The sequence below is a fragment of the Grammomys surdaster genome, unplaced genomic scaffold (genome assembly GCF_004785775.1).
Source record: "Grammomys surdaster isolate TR1022 unplaced genomic scaffold, NIH_TR_1.0 325, whole genome shotgun sequence".
NCBI lineage: Eukaryota > Metazoa > Chordata > Mammalia > Rodentia > Muridae > Grammomys > Grammomys surdaster.
Genome location: NW_021604744.1, coordinates 2797468 through 2813625, shown reverse-complemented (window position 1 = coordinate 2813625; position 16158 = coordinate 2797468). Strand labels below are relative to the sequence as shown.

At 40.1% G+C, this 16158-nt stretch overlaps 1 protein-coding gene across 3 annotated transcripts in view; it reads left to right on the top strand.

The window, feature by feature from the left end:
* The window catches only part of Magi2 (membrane associated guanylate kinase, WW and PDZ domain containing 2), a 1345877-nt gene that overhangs the window by 1179944 nt on the left and 149775 nt on the right, over nucleotides 1-16158 (top strand). For all 3 annotated transcript variants that reach the window (XM_028778110.1, XM_028778109.1, XM_028778111.1), the window contains exons 11-12: nucleotides 7397-7428; nucleotides 14317-14506. In XM_028778110.1, the coding sequence (XP_028633943.1) occupies nucleotides 7397-7428; nucleotides 14317-14506 (222 nt within the window). The remainder of the gene's footprint in view (nucleotides 1-7396; nucleotides 7429-14316; nucleotides 14507-16158) is intronic.

Sequence of the window (16158 nt, the reverse complement as noted above, 5' to 3'; positions counted from 1 at the left end):
ATAGATAGATAGATAGATAGATAGATAGATAGATAGATAGATAGATAATATAATGTGTATATATAATATATATAGTGAAAATGTCTATGTGGAGGAATCCAGGTGTAGCTCAAAGAGACTGTGGGGGAAAAACTCATTTCTTGCTTTCTTCACTCTGTCTGTATGTCTGTCTCTCTCTATCTATCTATCTATCTATCTATCTATCTCTATCTCTCTCCCTTTCTCTCTCTCTCTCTCTCTCTCTCTCTCTCTCTCTCTCTCATACAAATGATATTCATTTACTTTTACTCTCCTTTTCCTCTTTTTTTTCTTTTCACTTTTTGCCCTTTTTTAAGAATTACTGGTTAAGAGCACTGACTGCTCTTCCAGAAGTCCTGAGTTCAATTCCCAGCAACCATATGGTGGCTCACAACCATCTATGATGAATTCTGATGCCCTTTTCTGGTATCTAGGTGTGCATGCAGTTAGAGCACTCATATACATAAAATAAATAATAAATATACAAATAAATCTTTCTTGAAAAGAATTATACTTTTCGTGACAAAATATATATAACATAAAATTTGCCGCTTTAATAAGGCATATGGAGGACCCTTGACTCAGAATGGGTTTACGTCCTTATAAAATGCCTTCATCCTGTTACAACTACAGCTAATACAACTACTAAAGTAAAGTAAAGGTGAGGGCTTAGAAACTCTGGGCCCTGTAGACTGAGGGCTGCTTTCTCCTTTCCTTATGCAGCTGACTAGGAATTGCTCCTGGATGTCACCACCTATCATTGAGCGAGAGAGAAAATTACCTTAAAGCCACCTTGAAAAAGATCAAAATTTAAAGTATACTTTGTACCACATGTAATATTATTCTCACACCTTCAGGAAGTTACAAATCACGTAAGTTAAGATGCCATCTGGTCAAGGACTGCCTTATAAGTGTCTGTTTGATTGCTATTAAATGTGTTCACATTACTGTGTCTTTTTTTAAAAGCAAAGAGATATGCAGCTTTCAGTGACACAGTATGTGAGAATCTGTGAGGAAGCAGAGCTTTCCTTCAAAATGGCTCCTCCTCCTCTCCCTCTGCATAAGGAAGAAGTTACAAAGTATCCCCCAGCACTTCAATCATTCCTGGTAACTGCAGAATCCGCCTAAAGATACATGAAATTGCATTAAGAACCTTTAAAACTTGAATCATATGTCTAGGTGGTTTTCCTGCTAAATAAATCACTTCACATTTTGCAGTGGGCATTCAGTATATCAGCTGAAAAACAGAAGTGCATTTCAAGATTTAGTTCTATTTGGAGAACTTTCGGGAAATCTCAAAAAGCTATTCTGGCATTGTTCCACATTGATATGGTTGTGAGTCAATGTGGACTGTGTTCTGGCCCTTTATTCAGTGGGGTGACCTTAAGACTGTTCATCATCTGTTACCCTGTGAAAGCAGCTCTAAATTATCACAGAAACACAAGCCATCCTGGTTGTAGCTCACACAGTTCACAGCTGGCTAAAACTGGCAATTACCTTCCAGTACTGCGAAAGCTCCAATAGGGAGGAGCCTCCAGACCGGTGCCAGTTGGTTGACTTTCTCCATGTTTCCTGAGTCAAGTGCATGGTGTCTTCACAGTAGGTGTTACCATCAAGTTCTAGATGGTAGCCAGAGTTTGCAGTAGGCTATCATGTTTGGAGCCTATGGGATCTCACTTGCCAACAACTCCCAAAAAGATTAAAAAGGCCAGTGTCAGGAATGGTTATTTGTTATGTTGAAATAGGGATAATGTTGACTCATTACAGGGTGACTCTAGTTAAACTCTCTCTCTCTCTCTCTCTGTGTGTGTGTGTGTGTGTGTGTGTGTGTGTGTGTGTGTGTGTGTGTGTGTTAGAAAGCTTCTCCGGTAATAGGTTTCTATATGGCTTCTTTCAGCTGTTTTCAGTGTTAACTTATTCCTCCAACATGTCCCTCCTGTACCCTTCCACTCATCTCCCTCCCCATTTAATCCCTTTAACCTTTTATACCTCTCTCCTCTCTTCTTGACATCCACCTCCTATAACCTCTAATTCCTCGCTGTGTCTGTGAATACACATATCTAAGAGTCAGATAGCATACACAATACAAACATAAAACATTTTGTCTTTCTGGGCCTGGGTTGCCTCACTCAGAATGATTGTTTCGGCTCCATTCGTCTACCTGGAAATTTTTTAATTTTGTTTTTTTTAACCTCTGATAACATTCCATTGTGCAAAGGTACCACACTCCTTCATTATCAGTTCATCAGCTGTTTCTACTTCATAGCTATTGTGAATGGAGCATCTGTGTACATGAGCAGAGTTATCTCTATGGATCCTGTGATAGGCCTACTTCTAGTTTGTAAGACCTCCCCACACTGATTTCTGTACTGGCTTTACAAATTTGCCCCTTCATTAGTACTAAATAAGTGTTTCCCATTCCCTGCACGCACAGCAGCACAGGGCTTAGATCATAGCCATTCTGATTGAAGTAAGTTGAAATCTCAAAGTAATGTTAATTTGCATTTCCCTAATGGCTATGGATGTTAAACATTTGTATGTGCTTTTCAGCTGTTTGTATTTCTTCTCTTGATAATTCTCTATTTAATGCCATGCCCCAAATTATAACCGGGTGGTTTGTTTTCTTGATGTTTAATTTTTCAGTTCCTTGTATAGTCTAGATACTAACTATGTTGGATGTATAGACTACCTCTTCACCTGAATGACAGTGCCCTTGCTTTACAGAAGCTTCTTGGTTTTATGAGGTTCCATTTGTCAATTGTTGGCCTTAATGTCTGAGCTATTGGGATCCTGTTCAGAAGGTCCTTCCCTGCACCAGTGAGTTCAAGACAGTCCCTACTTTCTCCCGATGGATTTAGAGTTGAGTTTCGTATGAAAGATGAGGATAAATGCTTCTTCTTTTTCATGTAACAATTCAGTTTGACCAGCACCATTTGTTGAAGATGCTGATTTGGTGGTGGTGGTGGTGGTGGTGGTGGTGGTGGTGGTGGTGGTGATGGTGGTTTTCTCCAATGTGCATTGTTGGCCTCTTTGTCAAAAATCAGGGGTCTGTAAATGTGTATGTGGGTTCTTCAATTCTAATTGACTAACATGTATGTTTTTATGTCAATACCATGCTGGTTTTACTACTCTGTAGCGTGACTTGAAATCCAGGATGGTGATCCTCTACCTATTCTTTTATTGTTAAGGATTGTTTGGGCTATCCTGTGCCTTTTGTGTTTCCATATGAAATTTAATTTTTTTTCATTTTGGGTGAAAAATTGCATTGGAATTTTGATGAGGATTGCATTGAGTCTATTGTGCTTTCTGAAGAATGGCCACTTTCACAATGTTAATCCTGCCAATCCATGAACATGGAGTCCCCATCTTCTGGTTTCTTCTTCAATTTCTTGCTTCAGTGTCTTAAAGTATTTTCATTGTACAAGCCTTTGGTTAGATAACTCTTGAGGCTGTTGTTAATGGAATTGTTTCCTGATTTCTCTCTCAGTATGCTCCTTTTATTTGAAGTATCAAGTGTCAGAAGTCTGTACTGAAAAGAGCCACTCTAAAAATTCTGCCTAAGAAGAACACCGTGGCCAACAGGAGCACAATGTGGAAGTGGTCCTGGGTAACATCCACAATGGCCACGGGGACCTGCATCTCTGCAGTCCTTACCTCAGTCCAATTACTGATGAACAAGATCCAACCCAACCCAGAGAGCTATGAAAATGCAGAGTTCTGAGGAAATAGTAAATATTTTGTTCTTTGTCCCACTGAAATGACAGGATATGACAAACAGTAGATGCTATTTTTTTTTAAATGTTTGCTAAGTCATGTTTCTTTCCTGCTTGGGGTTGTCAGATTTAGTAAATAAAAATATCAAATTCATAGTTAAATTCAAATTTAGATAAACAAAAATATTATGGTCTATAAAATATATCTCATGCTATATGTGAGACATGTTTCTGCTGCAAAATTGCTTCCCTGAAATATACATTTAGCTAGACATGTTATATCTTATCTGGCAGCTGTATGCCTTGGTTTATTTAAAGCTATGATTAGTTGACATATATAATCAATGTAAACTTCAGTATGACATCAGTGTTGTCCTCTTTCTTCAGCCTGCCCTGTTCAATAAATGGAATTTCTTGTTTAAGCTATTTTTAATATACTTTTCTCTTTCCATCCTACTGTACTTCTAGGTGGAGTTACATATAATACTTCAGTTTTATAAGACTCCAAAGTGCCTAGATTGTATGTATGTATGTATGTATGTATGTATGTATGTATAGTTGTCCAGTGCACTTTATATGAGAATGCATCTGAATTTCCTTCTCGGGTTCATCTAAACTTTCTCGTCTGTAACAACTCATGTTGTATTTAATTTGAAGTATTATTTTGAAGCCTTCTGCTTTTGTGGTCTCAAAACTCAAGAAATGTGTTTGAACTTGTAAACATACAGAATTGTATGCTGCTGAATATGGCAGACAGTAAATGACAGATATGCACATAATGAGACAGATAATTAGCCCCTCAGGAGAATTCTAATACACACATCCTTTAGCAGTGACTGAACGAAAAGCCAGAAACTAAAACATAAAGAAGCCACTGTTCTTAAAGAGAAAAAAAATGTCCCTTCCTTTATGGCCTTTGTTTCATAAGGAGGAAGGCCTTGGCTCTAAAAAGTCTAAAGAAAGGGAGCTTGCATCTCTTCTTTTTTCCCTGGGGTAAGCAGTTAAAGGCCAAAAAGGCAATTGTCTCATCAAACCAAGTCTAGTAAAATTCCCAAGACAGGGCAAAATGTGTGTGTTTCAGAAGACCAGGGAAAGGGTGTCAGTGAGGTAGAAAAGGCAAGAACAAACTGCAGGTGCTAGGAGAAATCACTGCACACAGTCACTACCCACACATGTGTGTAAGCATGTGTGTGTGTATGTGCAAGAGGCCTCCCAGTTGTTGGAAGTCTGTGATCTTCTCTTACCAGAAAGCAAAATTAGAAATAAACCTCAATGTAATAACTTAAATGTCTCTTAAATGACTTAAAAGGTTTTACTTGTTTCTTTGGGGTGTTTTTCTTTAAAATGTTCTTTAGAATAGACTCGTTTTCCTAGGGAGGCCATCAAGAAATTATAGTATATCACACATTTATAGTATATAATATTTTGACTCACTCTATCATAGCATTTCTGTAGTCCTGTCATTGAGGCAGAGCAGAAGATTGGAGGTTAATCATGTAGAATGCATGACCCGCTGACTTAATCAGGACTAAAGTGCATGAATCTGACATACACATTTTTAATAAGATTGGTTTAAATGTTTGTAGCATGATTAATAATTTCCCAAGGAAATATAAGAAAGTGTACATAATTTTCTTCTAAGGAATATGTTCTAATACTTCCTCCTACCTATCTCCGAACTCCTCATTGGTAATACCGAGAGAGGGCAGCCTCTGGCACTCAGTGTTTCTCGGCAGTAGACAAATTCCAGGAAGCGTCTCAGTGAGCACAGGGAAGTCCTGGATCCAGCCCCTGCTGTAGGTCAGCCTGAAGGAAAGCTCCATAGGGAAGGAGACTGCGGTGTCTGAACGGAAGGTTGTGGGTTTACCATTCCATCTCCTCACCTGTGCCCCTCTTAGGCCCTTTTGGTTCTGGCATCATAACTGCCAAGGGGTCAGGTGATTAGACGTCTTCCATAGGAGGAAGAATTATTTTAATGTTGCACGAAGAGACAAGACCTCCATAACAGAGAGTCCGCTTTCAGCACTTTAATATCAAAGTCAGAGAAACTCCCAGGACCTGACAAATAACTCAGCATCTTGATGCCAGACAGCACAGAGGGAGTGAAGGAATTCTGAGCGTTTGGATATTGTAAAAATGTGCAAACCACATTTCTCAAAAAAAAAAAAAAGAAAAACTCTCACTGGCAGTTTTTTCAAAAGACAAAGTAAATGATGAGTGGTTTAATCTGCCCGCACACATTTAAACTCGGGGCTACATTGTCGTCTTTGGCATTTTACAGAATGGTCAAGGGAAGACACAGATGTAATCTTCAAGTTCTGCCCTTGGTTCTTTTCAAAAAGAATGTGATTAAGTCCTTATAGCCAAATCACACTAACTAGAACTTATTTCAGGACATTAAAAACAGAGCTAAGCACAGAGACAAATGTTAATCTACCAGGATGGTGGTCACATCTGAATACTGGCTCAGCTGTTCCACAGAAGACTGTAACATGTGACAGACTGCACAGTGTCTTCTCTTCTTGTGGAAGGATCATCTTCCTACAATGGGCCACCAAGGGATAATTAGCATTTTTGACATGCCGGAGTTGAATTGCTTAAGTGTCTAGATAATTCAATGTCCGAATTTCTGCAGATTTTTCCCATAAATGGGTCATGGTTGTCAAGTCTTCCCATTTTGGAAGTCTTGGTTTTAAAGATGATAGACATGGTATCATACAATCTCCATGACTCACTTTCATTGAATGTTTCATTAGACCTCACCTAATATTAATATGAGCAAAAAGTGTTGAAAGGGAAAAGATATGGTATGAGAAGAAAGTAGCTTTTCTGAGCACGGCAGATTATGTTTTGGATTATTAGGGGCAGTACCATTTCAAAACCAAACACTGCCCTGCTTGGTGTGCCATGTGCTAGCATTGAGGAATAAAGATAACGGAAACTTGAAATAGAGGAGCATCAAGTAGAGAGCAGCAGCACACGAGATTTAATAAGATTTGTCTTTTTAATGTATTTAGTTATATGTATATGAGTGCTCTGTCTTCACACACACCCAAAAGACCTCATTACGGATGGCTATGAGCTACTATGTGGTTGCTGGGAATTGAACTCAGGTCCCCTGGAGCAGCAGCTAGCACTCTTAACCACTGAGCCGTGTCTCCATCCCTTGATCTGAGTCTTAGTAGAAATGTATTAATTATTTTTAAACATAAGAATAACAAATATTTGTTGTTTTTAAAGTACATAAAGTGGATCCAAAAACTCAGAATTATTTCCTACCCTAAACCAGGGTATTTATGTCTAAAAAACAAAATTCTAACTTTTAACCTGTCTACTCTCTCCATCTCTCCTGCTCCTGCTGGGTGACAAAGACCTCTAAGCATGGCTCAGGGTTGGGCCTTCTAAAGCAGACATTTGCCATTGTTACGCGACTCTTTTTGCACCTCAGAATTTTCAGCTGCCAAATGAAGAAATTTTTTCTTGGACTCAGTGATTCCTTAGACCCAAGAGAATTCTTGAGCTCCCTGAAGAAGGCACACAGCCCTTCTGAGCTGTCTGTGGTGCTCTCAGCTCATTTGAATGAAGTACAGTCAGCGTAACACTGCGGGATGTGTGCCTGGCGGTGGAAGGTTTCCCAAGCTCACATGTTGTTTTCTCTGTTCCAGGTTTCTTTTCTCCATGGAAAACTCCAAAGCCTGTAAGTTGAAATTCCTATGCTTCTTTCTTTAATTCTATTTACTATTTATGCCCATTAAATACACAGGTAACTGAGTGACCTTAAATGCTCTCCCAGCCCTGAGATTGATTCCAGGATATCAGAAGAACAGACCCAGTGTGCCCTTCTGCCCTTTCTTGTCCTCAAATACAGGGATAAGTCATCTTATTTTCTATAGTCATGCCCGCTTTTAAATGCTTTTGTACTAAATTTGTTTCTTAGAGTTGATTTTTTAAAATATTTCTTAACTTACACAAAAAAATGCTTATGAACAAAATACTAAATATGACCTGTTTTCACTTTCGTGCCCTGACAACTTGGTAACAGATCTTAATGTACAATTGATATAATTAATGCAGGTTACGTATGAACTGTAAGGTACAGTGAACCCAAAGAATACTAGCAACGTACTGTCCAAGAAGCCTTACCAGTTAGCGCTGTGGACCACTTCTACCAGGACAATGCATATCCGCATGGTCACCTTTACCAGCCATTTTTCTTCTCTTGCCCCCACCCCAATACAAGAATAACTCATCTTACACTTCTATAATTATCCCTATTACAAAATAGACATTGACGTTTTCAGGATGACATGGCAAAAATACTTTATAAATCTTTTGTTTTTCCTATCACAAATACTATATGGTCAAGTAGTCACATTAAATTTTCAAAACTAATGTATACTATAAGGCTGGAGGGCATGTCCTACAAATTAAATTGGTTTCTAAACATTTGTTTTATTTTTATTTACATTTGAATATCTATAGAAAGAAATATATGTGTGTACATATAGAATATATGTACATTCTAGCACGTATAGATAAGTAATATATCCTGAGTGTATATTTATATGTATCATTCTACGTAATATACATGGTAAACATGACAATCACTTAGAGTAGTGTTTCTAAGATTCTTCAGATACTGGTGACATCTAACATCTCTGGTCCTACTGCTCTTTTAAAGATGCTGAAACTTTATGCCAACATAGGAAATTAGTGTCTTTCAATAATGATTTTATAAAGCTAGGTTAGCTAAATGGGCTTAGCATTTAGTGAGAGATTTCATTGCACTAAGGTTGAAACTAAAAAGTTGTGTTAGCAATATCACAAAATGCCCAAGATAATAGCTAACCTATAAAAAGGAAAGTCTTATTCGGGTTCTATTTTGAAGGTTAATATCAATGATTGGCTCGCCCTGATGCTCAAAGCATTTGTAGCAGGCAGCACCTCATGGCAAGAAAGCTTTTTTCATCACAATCCAGGGAGGAAAAGAGGAAAAGGCAGGACTAGAGCCTTACAGTCCTCGTAAAGAATACACTGCTGGTATGCTTCATCTCCCAAGTCCCACTGCTTCCCAGGCATGCTGGGCCAGGGCCCGGTCTTTAATACATGGACATTCAACACACGAGCTGTGCCAGCGTTCACTGCCCACGTCTCCTAAGCCAGGTTGGTTTGCTGGATCTCCTTTCCCTGTGACTTAGAGTATGCTACTCTTACAGAACACTGGACAGATACAGGGGCAAAGTGGGACATGCATAAAGTAGATCCTCAATGATGACTGCTCAGCTGGTCTACAGAGTACCTCAGAAGGGAAGCAGAGTGCCTCAAACTTAGAAAATCACTTAGTGATGTACGCAATTTTGAAAGAGTTTTTTTTTTTTACTTTTTATGGGATATTTTATTTATTTATAATACAGATGTCATCCCCTTTCCCCATTTCCCCTCCATAGAACCCCCTATCCCATCCCCCCTCCTCTTTTATGCTTTTATACCATTTTGATTACATGCATGTATTAAGGTCAGTTCTAGGTTGAGGGTCTAGCAATACAATAGATACAAATAGTTGAGGAACAAACAATATAATAAACACAAATAGTCAAAGGAAAAGCTGTTGGGCTAGTATCCACTTATCAGTGAGTGCATACCATGTGTGTTCTTTTGTGATTGGGTTACCTCACTCAGGATGATATTTTCCAGTTCCATCCATTTGCCTAAGAATTTCATGATCTCATTGTTTTTAATGTCTGAGTAATACTCTATTGTGTAAATGTACCACATTTTTTGTATCCATTCCTCTGTTGAAGGACATCTGGGTTCTTTCCAGCTTCTGGGTATTATAAATAAGGCTGCTATGAACATAGTGGAACATGTGTCCCTGTTGTATGTTGAAACATCTTTTGGGTATATGCCCAGGAGTAGTATAGCTGGGTCCTCAGGTAACACTATGTTCAATCTTCTGAGGAACTGCTAGACTGATTTCCAAAGTGGTTATACCAGCTTACATTCCCACCAACAGTGGAGGAGTCTTCCTCTTTCTCCACATCCTTGCCAACATCTGCTGTCACCTGTAGTTTTTTTTTCTTAGCCATTCTGACTAGTGTGAGGTGGAATCTCAGGGTTGTTTTGATTTGCATTTCCCTGATGACTAAGGATGTTGAACATGTCTTTAGGTGCTTCTCAGCCATTCAAGCATCCTCAGTTGAGATTTTTTTTGTTTAGCTCTGTACTCCATTTTTAATAGGGTTATTTGGTTGTCTAGAGTCTAATTTCTTAAGTTCTTTGTATATATTGGATATTAGCCCTCTATCAGATGTAGGATTGATAAAGATCTTTTCCCAATTTGCTGGTTGCTGGTTTGTCCTATTGACAGCATCCTTTGCCTTACAGAAGCTTTGCAATTTTATGAGGTCCCATTTGTCAGTTCTTGATCTTAGAGCATAAGCCATTGGTGTTCTGTTCAGGAACATTCCCCCTGTGCCCATGTGTTCGAGGCTTTTCCCCACTTTCTCTTATATTAGTTTCAGTGTAGCTGATTTTATGTGGAGGTCCTTGATCCACTTGGACTTGAGAAAGAGGTATTTTTAAATGCATGGCATGAAATGTGGCTTATCTTGCCCAGCTTCTAAATAGTTCCATCCCCAACTCAAATCTGAGCTCTGTGGTTGCATACATCTTTATCTGATTTTACCAGGAACCTTGCAGCCTCATCGTAGTGTGACAATTATGCAATCTAGTGATTTCCTTACATGTACTTCAGTCACACAAATTATGTCATTTGCCATAATTACCATCATTATTGCCATCATTATAGTAATTATGCCTATAGTCAATAATTCCCAAAAAGGCTTTATAAAACCCAACGTGCAATTAACCCTGAACCTGTGCACCTTTACAAGATCTGAGGCTAGACCTCCAGACTGCAGGCTGAGGCTGGACCTCCAGACTGCAGGCTGAGGAAATATTTATGTCCTCCACATAGCTACACAAAACTCCTTGGACTAAGATCCTGAAGAGGCCCAATCAGTTAGAATGTAGACTCTTAAGCATACTTCTTGGGTTCAAGTGTTGCTGCTTTTCCTTATTGGTTTATGACCTTAAAGTAGTTTGCTTAAGACCTCTGCATCTCAAAGACCGTATTTGTAAAATGGAAGTAATGCTAATACCCTCTTGTCTGTCGCTGTGGGGATTCTGAGTTAATCCATGTAAAGTGCTTACAATAGTGTTTCAACATGTTGAGCTCAAACATATAAACATCTATCACTGTAAAAAGCAGATGCCAGTGCACAAACCATTCACACATAAATCACTCCACAAAATGAATACAATGTGCTAAATTGTTAATTGAAACAAATATACCGTACCCACAGTGTCTGAGTTCAGACACCGGTCTTCTAAGTAAGACTAATGACATACTTAGTGAGGAAACTTCCTAATTGAGACCTGGCCTCCACCTTGGTCTCAGCCAAGTGGTACTCAGGGACTTAGCGAGTAAGATGACTCATAATGAGTTCTCATTGTCTTCATGTGGTAGGACCTCGGCATATGTTTCAAAGAATCAAACCCAATGCCTTCATTGCCCAGCCCCACCTAACATAGTACAGGAGTAGGTTTAGACCTGTTAGGTTGTGTTATTCTGCTGTCAAAAGGAAGAAAACAAATTGTAGAAATATCGTTTTGTTGGGGGAAAGCCTGTCTCCTCTCTCAGCTCTCTATTTGATATATACAGCCAAGAATCAGAAACTGGGGATAATGCACTTACCACCTGCTGAGTTTCTCTGCTTTACTGTTTGATGTCTGGGTATAGACCTTACATTTTCTCTAGCCACTCATAGTTCAGAGGTTGTGCTGAACTATGAACCATAATGTCAGGTATTCATTCATTCATTCATTCATTTACCATTCACTAGTTCAAAGAGAGCAAAGTTTCCCCCACACATAGAAAATAACTTCATTTCTATTGAGATGTTTACAAATCAACCTAGCTGTGGTCACTGCTGAGACAAGAGCATCCCAATAAGCCTAGCTGTAAGATAAATGTTAGGCAAAAAAAGATACACTGAATTACCCAAGGCCAGGAAAACAATGGGTACAATAATTAATACCCATGGCCCTGAACAATGGGACAGGACCTGAATTCAAGGTATTCATGGAATCTAGAAACCAAGGTCTCTCAGAAAGTAAGGTGGAGTCAACAGAACTAACCCTCCAGCCTCAGCACAGGTATCTCTAAGCCAAGGAAAATGTTTACTCAATAGCCTCCCAGGTTGGAGATCCGAAGTAAGCCTATTTTGAGGGAGCAGGCTAGGAGCTACATGGGGAAGAAGACTAGATGTTTACTTTTCTACAGACGGATTTTGTACTCTACAGTTTTTAAAGCACCCCTGACAGAGTGACTGGAGGTTTGATGAATGTCATTGCAAGAAGTTATAGATGCTTTACCAGGCATCCCTGGACTTTTGACTAATTTTCCAACCTCTGGGCTAAAGAAATTGTAGAATTTGTCAATCTGCCACAGAGAATTTCCCCTAAATTGCCCAAAGCATTATTTGTTCTGTTAGCTTTGTGACTGTTTTTTAAAAATACCAATATTTCACCAGAAGCATAGTTCCTTCAGTGGTTATACATGAGCAATATGTACATGCAGCAAAACACATGAGGATATTAGAAAACCCACAGCAAAAAGATGAAGGGGCTGTTGCCTGAAGTCCCATATTGACAAGTGGGATGTTATAGATCATATTTCTAATTTCTTTTTAGCTTTTATCACCTTAAGATTAAGAATTAGAGTGCGAAAGTCACAGCTAGAATGTGTCCATGTGGTACCTAAAAGCAGTCAAACTGATTGCTTTTAAAAGTTATGCCTTTAAACACAACTGTGACCTGATACATCACAGCAAAGTCACCATAACCCATGAAAAGAAAATTTTCTTCCTATATAAATGTTTCTATTAAGTTTGAAATACACATTTAAGGGTACTTACTAAGTAGAAGTGAAAACCTCATTGAACGTAAAATTAGATTTTTTTAATGATGCTTACAAGATTTGTCTCCAAAGTGTTATGGTCTAAACCCAATACTCCTGTTAGAAGTATAAGTTGGTTCTGACCAAGATCTGTTGCTGGACCTCAGGCAAGCCAATTACCCTGTCTGTGCTTCTACAGGCTGTATTTAATGTGAGGCAGCTGAATTCATCCTTGCCAGCTATAAAAAAAAAAAATCTGAATGAAAGATTGGGCCAGGACCCCATACAGAAAGCAATTTAAATCCAGTCTCACTGAATTAAAAATCAATAACCTACTTGTTTCCAAGTTTGCTATGTTTAGTTTCAACTTGAACCCCTAATACAGTTCCAGATGGGTGGGATGGACAGAGGAATTGTTACTGTCACCCACAGCATGCCTGGAGAGGACAAGTGTCTGTGGTCACTCACATTCCTTCCAGTCTTCAGAGTATTGGTAACTGACAGGTAGGGATGGGAGTTGGAATTCCAACTAAAATATAGCCAGTGTAAAAACAAGTGCAAGAAAATGAAGTAGAAAACAGAAAGCTGTATAAACATATCCGTTTTTTAGGTGTCCTTATTTTAATTATGAGTTCATTAATTCACTAAGAATGCTCTCTGAATACCTACTTAAGATGGGACCTTTATTGACAGCTGGAAGAAGCAAGTGTTGCCAGGGACAGGGAGTAAAGTTAGGTAATAGCGCTCGAATGATTAGCCCGACACTTGTAGGAAAGGAGGTGTTTATCTGCATCTCGTATCCAGGTAACATGCGGGAGAGGAGACAGGTAGAAGGAGAAATAGAGAGGCTCTGCAAAGCCTCAGAGGCAGGAAAGAGGCAGGAAAGAGGCAGGGGATCAGGGAAGGACATGAGTGAAGTGAGCAGAACTCACATCCTCATGGGAATTTGGCCTTGATCATGAGAACCGTACTGACCCTGCACAGGCTAGGTCTGGGAGCAAGAGGCTACCATCATCGCACTTTACACACACTGCCTGCTTTTTAAAGGTAGAGAGACAGGTATCAAGTTAGAAGGAAGGGCTACTGGTTGAATCAAGGTAAAACTAGCAGTAACAGCAACCATCATGCTGGAATGTGATGTTAGTTCCAGCTTCTTGTATGTCCCCATGCTATGGTGAGGATCAGGGGTCATGCATGGCCAATTAGGAAGCAATTAGCTACAGTGCTAATGGAGGTATTTTAGGGGAGACCTAATAACACCCACAGTGTTTGAGACTTCCTAGAAGACTGCAATTCATTGGTCCCAGACAGTGCTATACAGATACATGGCTTTAGGGGAAGCGATGGAGTGTCCTAAGAGATGATTGACATGTACACAGATGTTAAATGAATATGCATAGACTACTTTGATTTCTCTTTTAGGGAAGTATAATAAATTGGAGCCATCTTACATTAAGATAAGTACTACCCTCTTTCTGAACACATGCACATAAGTTATCTCGGGATACATGCTATATTTTATAAAGAAAAAGAATCAGAGAAATGAAGAGTTTACCAAAGATTCCTAGCTAATACATGCAGGCTAATCCATCATCGGTCATGTTCTCGGGTCTCCTTTTCTTTTAGGTGATGGACCGGTGGGAAAATCAAGGCAGTCCTCAAACAAGTTTATCTGCTCCGGCCGTCCCACAGAACCTGCCCTTCCCACCTTCCCTTCCCAGGAGCTCCTTTCCTGATTCAACAGAGGCCTTTGACCCACGGAAACCCGACCCATATGAGCTCTACGAGAAATCGAGAGCCATTTATGAAAGTAGGCGTAAGTGACAGCCATGCAAAGCAAGGGGACATTGATGGTGGTGGACACCAGCCTGGGGGATACCTGGGGGCTGAAGGATCTGGTGGTGTGACTTTACCTTCTGAGGCTCAAAGGTTCTCCAGAGTAAGACAGCTGCTCTACGGTTGTCCTTCAAGCCTGGCTTCTCTTGCGTGTGCTTGCATTTTAAGTGGGAATACTTTTATTTTTATCAGGTACCATGTGAATGTTTCCATACATGTGCATATTGTAGAATGGTTGAATTGGGATAATTAGCATAGCAAAGAAAAGCTATCCATAAGAACAACATTTAAACCCTATCTTTTACCTGTTTAAGTACATGTTATGATTAGCTGCAGGCACTTTGATGTGTGACAGCACGTAGCGCCTTTCTATCTAAGTGGTCTCTATGTTCATTGACTTCAAGAGCCTGTCACTTCTAAAGCTATCTCTGGGGTTTCAGTGGCATTTGCCCCTATGCCCCTGAAGAAATGAGGATGGAGTCGGGTTGCTAGATTGGTTCAAGTCACCAATAAAATAAAATAAAGCAATGCTTGGAACTCCTAATCCGTTCAGCCTGACCTTGAATCTAAATCGTAATTTTATTGTCTTAGAACCTTGAAGGTAGTCAGTGGAGAAGTCCAAGCCCTGAGTAAAATAAAACTACAGGCAAGTCTTTCCAACTCAGAATCATGAATCAATCCATCCCCAAAGCAGGGAGAAGCAAGAGCCAATCATTGCAGCCCTAATCTTAAGCTGCCTTTAATGTGCCTCGCCTGTTCATGTGCCCAGCTCCCTATTTGAAGACCTTTGGAATTATTTTGGCTTTTAACATCAAATGTATCTTTGTTATGTCCCTTCCTCTCCTCTACAGGAGCTAAATGACACAGGTGTATAAAACATGACACTGAATAATAAGAGCCCGAGAAACTATAGAGGACTCAAAGGGATTTAAAAGGCCCTGGTCCTTCACAGTCTGCTGGTTTTCCTCCAACCCCCGCGCCCTAGTAGATCAGTTCCAACTTCATCTCATGCATTGTGAATGGGAAGTTCTCAGCCCTGTGTGGTCTCAGGGCATCTTGAAGCTGCTTGCTCCTTTGATGAGTTCAGGGGCTGAGAATTCTGCACCCAGCTGGTTAAGAGAAAAGCAAATGTTACACCTTTCCCCCACCCTCTGTTCATAGTAATTTTGGTAGTTAGTGATTTTTTATAAAAAGATAAAGAGATGTAGAACATGTTCTATGGGGGTGTGGTGAGGTATGGGGGAAGGGGATGTCTCAGCGGACCCATGCATCCCTTCCCCCGAGGGACCAGCCACAGGACGGTATAGTATAGAAAAGAGTTTATTCAGGGAATGAGGAGGGGAGTTAAGAGAGTAGAGGCAGAGAGAGAGGGAGAGAGGGAGAGGGAGAGAGGGAGAGGGAGAGAGGGAGAGGGAGAGAGAGAGGGAGAGAGGGAGAGGGAGAGGGAGAGAGGGAGAGGGAGAGGGAGGGAGAGGGAGAGGAGGGAGAGGGAGAGGGAGAGGAGGGAGAGGGAGAGGAGGGAGAGGGAGAGGGAGAGGGAGAGGAGGGAGAGGGAGAGGGAGAGGGAGAGGGAGAGGGAGAGGAGGGAGAGGGAGAGGAGAGGGAGAGGAGAGGGAGAGGAGAGGGAGAGGA